This window comes from Monodon monoceros, unplaced genomic scaffold (assembly GCF_005190385.1).
Source record: "Monodon monoceros isolate NGI ecotype Baffin Bay Population unplaced genomic scaffold, NGI_Narwhal_1 Super_Scaffold_4, whole genome shotgun sequence".
Taxonomy (NCBI): domain Eukaryota; kingdom Metazoa; phylum Chordata; class Mammalia; order Artiodactyla; family Monodontidae; genus Monodon; species Monodon monoceros.
Window position 1 is genome coordinate 65919057 of NW_021703781.1, and position 13195 is coordinate 65932251.

Sequence of the window (13195 nt, forward strand, 5' to 3'; positions counted from 1 at the left end):
AACTGGCAAAATTTGAATGTGCTAATTCTGTCCCCCCACGGGGACTTCTTGTCCTTCCCGGAGGCTGGTTCCTCTGGCTTTTCCGTTGGAGTTGCCAGAGTTGATGGGAAAGGAAGCTGCTGAGAATGGCTTATGGAAGCAAAAGCTTCATGTGGTGGGGAGATCAGAGACGAGCAGAGCCCCCAGTGCTGTCAGCAAGAGGGTTGTCGATACTAGTCGAACCCAAAACAGGGATTGGAATATGGAAAACTCCAAAATTTCTTCCCTTCGGGAAAAAAATGAATCTGCAAAAAATATTCCAAAGAGACTTGTACTTTTTCTTTCTCATTCCAGTGTGTTGAATGGGAAAACTCCTTCCCTACGTAATTGAAGGAAGTCACAGTGCCCCTCCCATGGCTGGAAATTCCCGGGCATCCCAGCCTCTGCACTGGTCAAATCATAAGTGTGTAGGGAGGAGCCAAGAACCCACCCTGCCCAGGGCAGAGCAGGGACATGAAAAAGGCAAAGGAGCTTGAGGAGCTTGAAAATTAGTCAGTATAGGAAGTGAGACAGGAACGGGCATTCCTAAGGCAGAAGGTCCCCTTACTGCACCCCATCCAAGTCAAATGGGGTTCGGCTTGCTCCACCTGGATTTCAGTTGGCCTCAGAGAAGTTAAGTAATGAGAGCCCTCCTTATTTATGCACTCTAACTTTCAATGTGTCTGTGTCTGAAAGAAGGATGGGTACAGTTGAAAAATGAGAATAAATTACAAAACGTGCTTTGGGGATTCAATTTTGTTTAATAGTCCAGAGCTGGGGCATTGGACCAAAATACTGGGTACAGATCCCAGCTCTGCCACTTACTGAAATGTGGTTCTGTCTCTCACCTTTCGCAAATGTAAAATGGGGATATTAATGGAATACCACTAGTGTCTACTCACATAGCAATAGTAAATGTGAGCAACGAATGAACAATAGGTATGTAATACACTCAAAGTCATCAATGAATGATAGCAGTGGTTACATAATTATTACCAGTCCATAAATGGCAGCTGTTATCATCACTATTATTACCATATGCGAGAGAAATGCCAACTCAGCCTTCCTGGCACCGAAATAAGAAACCCCTTTGAAGATCCCAAACAGAGCTCCCGCAATAGTCCCATTTCCAAACGAAATGTCCTTCAAAAGTCCTCCTCTGCCTGCTGCCAACGCCAGCTCTACACGGTATAAAGAGAAGCACAGGCTTGGAGCCGCAGGGACTTTGTAGAGCATCCTTTCCAACGTTCTCATTTTTATAAGAGAGAAAGAGGATCGGCAGTGTTGAGTGACTTGCCCGAAGTCTGCAGTGAGTTTAAGGCACACGCACCATGAGAATGCCGACCTCCAAACACCAGATTCTCTGATTCAGAAGGAATCACACACTTCTTACACGACAAACATGTTTCCTACGTGACTAACTGTATATCACAACCGTTCTGAACGAGGCTTTGGATCCAACTCCTACTTTTAGTTGGCTTCTTACAAATGCCTCCCCGGGAAGCTTAAGGGTATGAAAGTTAGTTCAGGGTGTGCTATGCGTGCAAAATGAAGAAGTGCTCTTCTGAGTCTCACTCAAAATAAGCGTGGGGCTGGGGGAGGAATCAGAGGGAAAGGTGGCTCTCTCGGTGGTGACTTGGGCTGAGAGAGACTAGAAGCTGGGGGCCTGGGCTCAGGTTACCTCACTGACCAGCTGCCCAGCCTTCTTGGCCTGCTCCAAAGTGAGGCTGCCTTCCGTCAGCCACCCAACGCCTTTCATCCACGAGAGGTCGGCCTTGTACTGCAGCTGCAAGAGAAAAACCAAGCTCTAATCAGACACGTGGATGCGGATGGGGCAAAATTAACGGGCGAGTTAGGAAAGCCCTGGATCCTGTATCTGTCTCTGTGGAAGAGCTGCTCTCCGCTCTGTTATAGTCGGGCAGAGCTCTGCTTGGGGGTGAAGCCACTGGCTCACCTTGTAATCAGAAGAGGCTGTTCTACCTTAACTCTGAAACACCTCACTGCCTTACCAAAGAGAGGGCTTTTCAGACTTTTCGCCTAAGGATCTTATCTGCCAACCTGCTACACTTCCCAGATGTACTTTTTAACATTTACCAGATTTACCATTTTCAACACTTGCTTCCTCTTTGCTCATCCCGTTACCGACACATCTTGACTTTCGCAATAGCTCTGAGCCCCAATCCTCCACCCTCTAGTCTCCACCGTCTTGACTCATTCTCCATCTCTAGCTCCCCATCCATCCTCCCTGGGCCTGGCACATCTCCAGAAATTCTTCTTAGTCCTCTGAGTCACCTAATGGACTCATGCACAGGTTCTAAATCACTCTGAAATTGTCACTGTATCCAGTTGCAAGAGATGCGTGGGGAGAGCTGGCAAAGGGCCAGGGCTCACCTCACTCTGCAGCCCATAGGCTTTCTTGGCCCAGCAAGTCTTCATATCTTCAGGCAGTGCGGTGTATCCATGCAGTTTCTTCCTGTAGCCCTGGTCACTGGCCAGCGCTTGGGCCTTCTTAGCGTGCCTCAGGTTGACCATGTCCATGGGCAGGTGAAAGTGGGTCTTACTCTTTTCGAAGCCTTTCTTGTATTCAACCTTGAACGCACCAAAACACGCTGTATTACGTGAAGCCTGCCTTGGCAGGAGTGATGTGAAAACACCGGAAAGTAGGCCAGGTTTCCATGAGGAACTGGCACTCTGGACGATGGCACCTGTCTGTCCAAAGGATGTGATGCAAGTCTTGGCTCTGTAAGGTGGTGGCACCTGGAAACTGAGGTCTCACACTACTTTGTCTCTGGGAGGAATGCCTCCTAACTCTTTTTCCCCAGTTGCTCCAGGAAGAGAACGCTCTACCCGTGGTTTCTGTAGAAACTTTAAGAGGCAAAATAACAAAGTTTGGGCTCCAGGGCCAGCCAAGCTTGAGTTCAAATCTGATCAGCCCTTTGTCAGCTAGATGACCTCTAGAAAGTCACATTACCTCTCTAATGGCTCAATTTCCTTGGAGGGCTATTGTGATAAGTAAACAAAAGAGTAGCTCAAACCCACTTAGCGCAGGGATGGCATAGAGCAAACACTTGATAAGTGTTAGCAATGAGGATGATGGTGTGATGATGGTGGTGATGGTGTTTCTGGTGATATGGTGATAATGATGGTGGTATGGTGATGGTGTGATGGTGAGGAAAGGTAGTACAGTAGAAGCAGCACGGTGCCAGTAAGTAAGAGTTCTAGGGTCTAATTCTCCACTCCTCCACCACTACCACTGACTACTATATGACTTTGGGCAAGTCCATCTTTTTTTGGCCCCATTTGCTCCAACTGCAAATGGGAAATACCAATTTGTTCTCTGTCTAAACTGAAGCCAAATGCTTCATGACTATGCACATCATAGGGCTTGTTCTGTAGGCACAACCACAATGGTGACCCAGATGCCAACACTCTTATTCTATTTCAAGCCCTGGGTCCTTCATGACTCATTAGGTAATTATATCTGACTGCATCATCAAAGCGGCATAAGCTGACCTCACAGCTTAGAGCAGGCCATCGTAAAGCAGAAAACCAATGCCCGTGCTTCCTTTCTGCCTGTTCGGCATTGACAACGACGTCTTAATTAGAAACCAAGTCTGACCTTCTGGCAGAACTTTCCTTCCCCAAAGGCTTCTGGTAAGTGACATTTACCAAAGTTAACCTCCAGCCATTACAGTTGTTTACAAGCAGTGTCATTCTGAGTGGTTGGAGCCTGGATGCCCCAGTTGGTGGCTAAACATTTTGAATATCGTGTGTGTTCGGACGAGAGGATTCATCCAGGACAAACCTCAATAAACGGGATGCCTCCTGTCTAACTCTCCCAGTAGAATTAAGCTCCATTAGGGAGGAACCAGTTATGTGCTGTTTGTTCTTATGGCCCCAGTGTCTCACACCGTATCTCACGCAGAGTAGTTGTTTAGTAAACACCCGCAGAGTGAATAGATGTGGCCGATCATCTTGTACCGTGAACAGTAGATGCCGGTCACCCTTAGGGACCACATGCTTCTCATCTACTTTAAAAGAACAGTATCCTTTGCCAAAATAAAGAAAGAGAAAACACTTCTCATGCAAGCCAGGAAAGAAACTATAAGTGGAAGTGGAAAAAATAACAGTCTCCGGTGAAGCAGGCCGGGGGAAAACTTTCAGAGCAGCACAACGCTAAGTGAAGCTTCGGGGGGTAGAAAAGCGTTTACCTCACTGCTCATCTTGGCAACCTGCAGGGAGTGCAGAAGCCTCGTGTCTGTAGTTCCCAGGACTTTGCCTTTTGCTTTTTCATAATCTTCTTTGTATTTAATCTTGAGAGAAAGAGGAAAGTCGACTGTGAGAGAGAAACTTTGCCATCTAAGGGGCTGTGGTTTAACAAGTGCAAGGGGAACAAATCTAAAAAAACACCTCCCAGTCTTTCTCGAACCCAGTGGAAGATTAAAGTATAGCGATGTTTACAATGTTAACAGTCATTATTTTTTTCTGCGGGACCACTGACGTTTCACCGGAACAATTTCTTATGCATTTCTGAGTTAATGAGAGAAAACCTACATTGCTAGCAAGCTCTCCGGAGGCTTTGGCGGCCAGCAGAGACATGGCATCCAGCTTCATCTCAAATCCCTTCCCCTTTGTCTTCTTCCAGCCTTCTTTGTACTTAACCTGACAAACAAGAACGCAGGTGAATGGGAGTCGCTATCCAGAGTCCTGCCAAAAGTTGAACAGAATTTTGTTTTTTCAATAACAAAGTCTTCTTCTGTTTACAGACCAGAATTTTGGCTGTTATCAAAGTGATATCATCAATTATTAACACAGTTGATTCCCTCACTGTAGGGTCATGCGGGGCAGTGCTAATGGGAGGGGGCAAAGAGAAGACCCATGGGTTCGTCCTAGCGCTGTTGTTTCCTGATCATGTGACCTTGGACAAATCACTTTACCTCTTTGGGCCCCAGTTTACCATTTGAAAAAACAATATTATATTATCTGTCTCAGGGTGGCTGTGAGAATAAATTGTATACACGAAAACAGATAACCTAAGCACGTAAGGTGCAACACAGATGTAAGTTATTATTATTGCCATGGTAGTAACATCTGACTCTCTCTATCTGATACCAAAGCCCAGGCCACCAACTGTGTCTCTGTAGTAAATGCCTCCAAGGGGTTATAACAACTCAATAATTCCATATGTAAAGTGCCTATCCCAATGCCCAGCACAGAATAAGCATATGGAAAAGGTTATTCCTTCTTATTTATTTTTTTCTATTGAAGTATAGTTAATTTACGATGTTGTGCCAGTTTCAAGTGTACAGAAAAGTGATTTAGATGTATATGTGTGTGTGTGTGTGTGTGTATATTCTTTTCCATTATGGGTTATTACAAGATATTGAGTATAGTTCCCTGTGCTATACAGTAGGTCCCTACTGTTTACCTATCCTATATATAGTCGTGTGTATATATGTTAATCCCAAACTCCTAATTGATCTCTCCCCATCCAAGGTTAGTTCCTTTCTACGTTCTCCTGCCCTACAAATCCCATTGAGAAGCCTAATCATAGCCTAGCTGTGACTCCCGGAAGAAGCTGGTGATTGAGACTGGTCTTCTTAGAACGTAAATTTTACCCACACAGCAAAGCACCAGCTAGAAGTCATCAGGATGATGGTGATACTGATGAGGGGTGTGTGTGTGTGTGTGTGTGTGTGTGTCCCAGCACACATCATACATGTGCATATACAGTGAGAATTCAATTGCTATGATCCATGGAGCCCCGTGAACTACCACATGCCATGAGACAGCAAAATTCAAAATTATAACCTGATGGGCGCCTCTGATGAACCTCTCCATGGACAGAATAGGCCCTGGTCCCTGTTTTGCTGGACCATCCTTGCATCTTCATTTTCACGTCTGTGAGTAACCCTCACCACGATCTCACCGATGCTGCTGGCTTACCTCACTAAACAATTCGGCATTGGTTCTGGCCTTCACCAGCTGAGGTACATCCTGTGGCAATGTGTAATTCAACTTATTTTTCTCATAGTCAGCACGGTAATTCACCTGTTGGGTTTAAAATAAACCTGAAGGGTAAGTGCATGGTTTTTACATGGGCAGAAGGAGAACTTTGGAGAGAACACTCTCTTTTTCACTTTCTTTTTGTAGGCCTGTAGCCGAGAAGGAGTTTCCGGAAAAGGCCTTTTACAAGGAAGCCTGTAATTTTAGGAGTGTTTTAAATTAACAGACTGAAGACCAAATGAAAAGTCAGACAACTCAAAGGCATGCTCAAAGTTATGAGTTTGCAAAAGATTTCCCTGTGGCCACCTCACCCACCGTTCTCTGAGGCACTTAAGGGCATGAAACTTATTTTTTTAACTTGCGGCAGTTCTGAACCTCTTGCCATGTGCAGGGTAGATACTCAAAGAGTAATTATCTAATGCCTGCCCCCATTGGATAAAAGCCATCTTAAATCACACACAAAAACAGCCAACCAGACATTATATGATTCTCAGCGGAAGAACACAGCATCATCTGAGAAGCAGTCTTGCCCCCAAATTAAACCGGAACCTGATCAAACCTATAGATCCAACTACTATGTTACAGGCATTTGGAGGCCAGAGGAATACATGAAGTCCACAATGGGATGCAGTCAGCAAAGCTCAGATGTGGGAAATGTTATAGGACAAACAGTTCAAGTTCTTCAACAAACAACTTGCAAGAAAAGAAAAGTGATAAAGAGGAAAGCTTCAAGATGAAAAGAGTCTTGAAGACATATCAACCAATCACAAAGTGTGGACCTTATTTGGAGCTTGATATCTTTTAGAGATTCATACTGAAATATTTATAGATTAAATTATACAATACTTAAGATTTTCTTCAAAATAATATGGAGGGGGGAAGTGGATGGGCATATAGAAGCAAGACTGGCCATGAGTTAATAGTAGTTGAGCTGAGTGATGGGTACCTGGTGATTCATTATGACATTCTTTCTACTTTTGAATGTATTTGAAATTTTGTATAATAAAACATTTAAATCAAAGAGAGTCATCTCATGGTTGTAATAGGACACATGTCACCATCAATGAAAGTCAAATCTTTGGGGAACCAGATACCCAGACCCTGTAAAGCAATTACAAGTCCCCGATATCCAGCTGGGCAGGGGCAGGTCACTTACATGACTCAGTTGCTGGGCGTTGATTTTGGCTTGAACAATCTGAGGGGTGTTGGTCACAGAGCTGTACTTCAGCTTGTCAATGCTTTGCCTGTAGTTGACCTGGGTGAAAAGAGGCAAAGAGACACAAGAAGTCATTTGTACTTTACTCTAAGATTTACTTAGCTCCCTCCCGCTCAGCCCTACAGAGCCATGATTCTCAAATCAGCAGAGAAAGAATCAGATTCCATTTGGAGACCAAAAGATACTCCAAGCCAACAGATGGAAAAACAGTCCACTGAAGACTGAGTGACTTGAACAGGCAGCTCATAAAAGAGGTCAACTAAATGGCTGGTGAACGGAGGAAAATGTGTTCATCCACATCGTTAAATCAGAGAAAGGTGTTTTAAAACCTATAGGCTCCCGTCTAGGCCCTTTAGTCAATTAGGCTTTCGCTCTGTTTGCAGCAGTCAGATCACCATCAAACACCCCATGCATGGTCTTCATGACTCTGTTTAATTGCCCAAAGCCCAGGGCCTCTCCCAGTATCCCACACAGTGTGGCAGCTTCTTTAGGCCTAGCTTCTGCCTAAGACCTCCATACCCCTTCCCTGCATCCCTACTAGCTATTGCCAACTCTGTCCACACCTCTACCTACTGCCTCTGGCCATACTCCTCTGGCAGCTGGCTCTGCCCTCACAGGGGTAGCACTGCAGCCAGCACTGCACTTCCCTACTGTTTTCTGTCTGTCTAAACTAGACTCTGATGTCTTTGCCATTCTGTCTGACTGCTGTCACCTCCCTGGGTGACAGCCCACCTCAGTGAGTCACAGGCCACTAGCTGGATGGCACTAGATTGGCACTAGTCAGTGTTTGGCCTCATCGTTGGGGAGGTAGTAAGGAGTGGTGGGGACTGGGGCGAAGGGCAGCAGCTACCACTCAGCTCTAGGAGATGGTAATCCTGCATCAAAGTGGGGTTCAGAGTAGACAGTCCAATTACTCCAAAGAAACCAGAAATCTATATTATTATGTAAATTCTTACACTTTTTAAATGCTGGAAAATGGGTTCAATATTATAATAACGGGTTCAAAAATAGTTCAATATTTTAAAACCCAGTGACCCAAGTGAAACAGACCCAAGGACCAGTTGATACTGCATCTCTTCCTTGTATTCACTCCATTCTTGCCTGTCCCAACATCAGCTAATAATAATTATGGCTAAAAAATAGCACTTACTATGTGCCTGGCACTATTTCAAGTGCTTTACACATACTGATGCATCTAATCTTCCCAACCACTCTGTGGGTGGGCACTGTTATTATTCCTACCTCACAACATGAAAACTGAGGCACAGAGACCTGAAGTGACTTGCTCAAGGTCACCCAGCTAGTGTCAGAGTTAGGTTTTAAATCCCAGCAGTTGGCCTCCCGAAGTGGCTCCCAGTCTACACACTATAAATGTGGTTTGCCAAAGCTGGTGTGCTTGGAACTGTTACTTGTTATCTTACAGATGGGCCAGGTGTTCCCTATAGCCAGAGCTAACTTTGTTTAGAGAGGGAAATGTATTCTGACTGACAAATTAGAAAAAAAAAAAAAAAAAAAAAGACTTACAAATTAGCTTCTAGAACAAGATCTAGGAAAAGCAGAGTGTTCCAGATACTGGGCCACAGACTCTTTTGTTGGATTTGGAGAAAAAGGACAGCATTGCTTCAAGCTTTTTAGTTAATGATTCAAGGAGAAAAGGTTTTGCACATTCTGAGTTTTGGACATGGGGTATTTAAGAAAACTAGGAAATATGAAGTCATTTCAATGTTAATCATTAATGAGATTATACTACAGTAGCTTCCTAATGCATTAAGTTAGAGGGAAAATTATCACCTCATAATAGAGTCTATTAGAATTCAGAATTATGCACGATAAAATGTCACAAAACTGTATTTTTTAAATGGCACATTCCTTCCTGATAATGTTACATTAAGTATGTTGCAGAGTACAATTACTTTCCTCTGCAGGACATAATTAACACTCTGCATGATTAATTATATCTTTGCAACATCACGGATGCTTGGTCATTGCTTCAGTCTACTTTCTGAAAGGTCCCTTTGCTGAGGGTAGAGTCTCATTTTTAATGCTATTAGTGTTTATAAAATCCATCTGAAGGGAATGCTCTCTAATGAAGGACCTGTGCTTGTTTATTTAAATTCATAGCTACTTGACCACCTTTAAGACTACCAGACAGAAATAGAGACCACAAATCTTCTTGTAAATGGATTCCCCAAACTCCCTGAATACTAAAGTCCCCTCATTAAGGGTGGTAAATTCAAATTCACACAGGAGCCGGGAAAATAAAGGAGATGAAGGTGATAAAAGCAGCTGCCACTCATTCCCAGGCAATTGCCGCGATGCAGGAACTAGGACCACAGTCCCTATGTGAACTCTCACAATTTCTACATATTGGTTCAAAACCAATTTTTTTTCAACACCGTGTCGCCGAACAAAATACCTCTGCAGCCTGGATCTGGCTCATGGGTTGCCAGTGTGGAAACTACTTCTGGTTCCAATTAATATTTCTAATCCAGTCTAGTTTAATTCACCTCTCCGACTTCCCCAGGAGAGCTGACTATAGTCCAGGTGCCTGGTTTGATCCACTGTCTTATACAGACAAACGTAACAGCAAGTCATGTTATAGTGGGAATACAAGATTGTAGAGCGCTCTGTTTTGTTTGCGCCATGAAGCATTTTTTCTAGAATTCTACTGTGAAAATTGGCATTCAAATTTTACAAGATGCACTTGATCCCTCCAGTTTCCCAGGTAACGTACGCAGCCAAAAGAGAAACTTGGCTTTGGTAGCCAAGTTTAACCTTGAATTTCATTAAGGTGAAATGAATAAGTCAACTCGAGCAAACTTTCTGGGAAAAGGAAAAGCAAAATGTAGGCCCTTTATATTCTTCTACTTCCCATCCCCTGCCTTATCACACGTTTGGTAAAAGCCCCTTTCATCCATCAAACTATCATTTGCCAATGATTGGCCTTCTTTGTCCTGTAGACTGTTAGACGCTGGAGATGCCCAGCTGAACCTGACACTGCTGCTACTCTGAGCAAAAGGGAAAGGTGCAGAGACTGATCTACCAATAGCAAAGCCCAAGTCAACTGCCGAAGCTGTGCTGATCCCAAAGGAATGTGAAGGAAAGTAGCCCTGAGCATTCAATTAACATGTCGAAATGATACATTAAATTATTGATTGATTGGAGATAACTTTCACTGACAACCATGATACCAACTCAGCTCTAAACCACCTTATGTACTTTTAAAATAGGAGATAACATTTACCTTTTTCTTTGTACATTTCTGTATTGTCTAAATTTTCTGTAATAAACATGTAGTAAAATTCTTATAATTAGAAAACAACAAATGTAATTAATTATACATATTTCATTGGAGACAAGCCAAACTATAGATAAATAAAATCACTGCTGTAATAAATTAGTGATACATATTATTCCACACATATTTCCCGAGCGCTCCTGGGGAAAAAATTTAAGTCAATGTTACCATTTCCTCTCAACTTATAGCTATTTCAGTTTACTCCCTTTGGTCCTTAAACATACCACACTCCAAAACTTTTAAAAAAAAGATCATCATCGTTAGGGAATAATTACTTTAATGTGCCCAGCAGCAGACATAGTCCCCAAACTCTAAGAGGTGAAATGGAACCTTAGGATATTTTCAAGATGAAACCAGAGTTGTCCCCGCCTTATGTTGGAAATCTAAGAGTTTCCAAACGTGTATATATGGACTTCCTATCAGAAAAGAGTTCCCCTTTCTCAGTCCCTTCCATCTCCTATGAACTGTTGTATCTTGTTTCTTTCCATCTTCCTGCCTAAGAATCACTCCACTGGGACTTCCCTGGTGGCTCGGATTCCCTAGGAATCCGCCTGCCGATGAAGGCGACACAGATTCGATCCCTGGTCCTGGAAGATCCCAAATGCTGCGGAGCAACTAAGCCTGTGCGCCACAACTACTGAGCCTGCGCTCTAGAGCCCGTGAGCCACAACTACTGAAGCCTGAACGCCTAGAGCCCGTGCTCCGCAACAAGAGAAGCCACAGCAATGAGAAGCCCGCTCACCACAACGAAGAGTAGACCCCGCTCACTGCAACTAGAGAAAGCCCGTGCACAGCAACGAAGACCCAAAGCAGCCAAAACAAAGAATCACTCTACTGGAGGGAAGTGACAGGAATAAAGCAGAAAGGACGATTGGAAAAGGACATACGTCTTTCAAGGGAAGCAGTTTCATTGTTGTCTGATAGGAAGGAGTAAGGGTGGCTGGGTAGTTGTAGTCGACAGCATTATGTTTGTAATTGGCCTTGTAGGCAATCTGAAACACAAAGCAAAAAACAAGAGAAGAGAAATTAGTCCCCTCTCTCTTTTGACCTTGTTTGAATGTCATAAAAGCATCTTTTAAAAATAACCAGAAACAAAATTAATTCAGTTTCATCACCTCCAAGGAAAATTAAATTATGTTCACACTTTTGTTTTTAATTACTTTGAATTCTTCTTCTTAATTAATCTAAAATTAGTTAACGTCATCTGTAGCACATTTATTTTATTTCTTATTAGTCATGGAACCCCTTGTAGTTTTTTGTTAAAAAGAAGCATTTGCAGACAAGTATATAACAAAAGAGCTTCTTGGCTAACCCCCAGGAAATCAATGAAAAATCAAGAGTCTTCAGAGTATTTAAAAAAATTTTTAAAGGTCAAGTTTGACATTCTCAAGTAGAGGAAATTTGATGTTTTTATGTTTTAATAATGAAATCAGTTCCTTCTCAGTGTCCTTTACCTCCAAGATTTACAATTTGGCATTTGCAAACCTGTAAACTGAATTGACAAAGCCAAAGAGAGATTAATAGATCACATGCTATTGGGAAAAGAGGGTCCTGATCTATTTTGTTATGCCAGTATCTTGAGCAGTGCCTGGATACAGGAAGTTTTCAATGAACACTAAGATTGAATGAATGAATGAACCAATCAACCAACCAACCAACCAATTCTAAATAAATCGCAATGCTTTGGAAATCTGAAGCATTTCACATGAGAATTATGCTCATCCATTTCTCTTTATCTCTCAGAAACTGAAAGTTTTTCTCACACTGGATCAATCACAATAGATTTAAGTACTCTTCAAAGCAGAGAAAGCTGCGTTTAATAAATTGAAGCTTTTAAAATTTTTCAAAGATTTTTTTACCTCGCCCTGGTTGCACTGATTAACATTTACAAACTCTTTTGGGTCAGTCTCTACACAACAAAACACTGATTTTTTTAAAAAGGAGGTTGAAAAAGAATTGGCTGAATTCCTTGTGCCCCACCACTCTCCACACCAACAGACCCCCAGGACCTGCAGGCCCTTCACAATAGGACTCACGTTGCTTGCCAGGCTTCCAACTTTCAGAGCATGGAGCATCCGTCTGTCCATCCCAACTCCTTCATAGTGGCCTCTCATGTGATTCTGGTAGTTTTCTTTATATTTATTCTACATGGGAACACAGAACCTTCAACAAAAGCATTCTCTCCCCAACTCATTGAAGATAAACTACTCATCTGAATGCACTAATCCAAAACATAAATGATTAAATAGAACCTATTTAAGTATTCAGTGTGTCTCTGAATTAAAAATAAGACAAACTTAAAAAAAAATAACTTAAAATTCAAGAAGTTCGGGTGAGACAAGCACACAAGAAAACATAAGATCTGATGCACCCAGACGGCACAAAACGGACCTGATTTTTTTTTTTTTTTAACATTTTCAGTTGTAAATATACCAGATTTTTCCAATGTGAAAACCCATCGCACAGGTGTGGAGCTTTCCAAGGACAAGCACTGATCGTACAGGGGCTGCATGCAAGCCCTATGCTGGGGGCTAGTACACATCACTGCATGCTATTACCTCCAGTTCTAAATATATGAGGAATAAAACCCCAGCTTTGCCAAAATCTGTGACTTATACATGACACATTGGTCGCTACCGCAACCATGTGAAATAACG

General features: G+C 42.8%; 1 protein-coding gene across 2 annotated transcripts in view; it reads right to left on the reverse strand.

Annotated features, from left to right (window-relative positions):
• The window catches only part of NRAP (nebulin related anchoring protein), a 75026-nt gene that overhangs the window by 35775 nt on the left and 26056 nt on the right, over nt 1-13195 (reverse strand). For both annotated transcript variants that reach the window (XM_029244902.1, XM_029244901.1), the window contains exons 13-20: nt 12575-12682; nt 11426-11530; nt 7181-7279; nt 5965-6069; nt 4573-4680; nt 4230-4331; nt 2410-2607; nt 1700-1804 (exon numbers count right to left, since the gene is read on the reverse strand). In XM_029244902.1, the coding sequence (XP_029100735.1) occupies nt 1700-1804; nt 2410-2607; nt 4230-4331; nt 4573-4680; nt 5965-6069; nt 7181-7279; nt 11426-11530; nt 12575-12682 (930 nt within the window). The remainder of the gene's footprint in view (nt 1-1699; nt 1805-2409; nt 2608-4229; nt 4332-4572; nt 4681-5964; nt 6070-7180; nt 7280-11425; nt 11531-12574; nt 12683-13195) is intronic.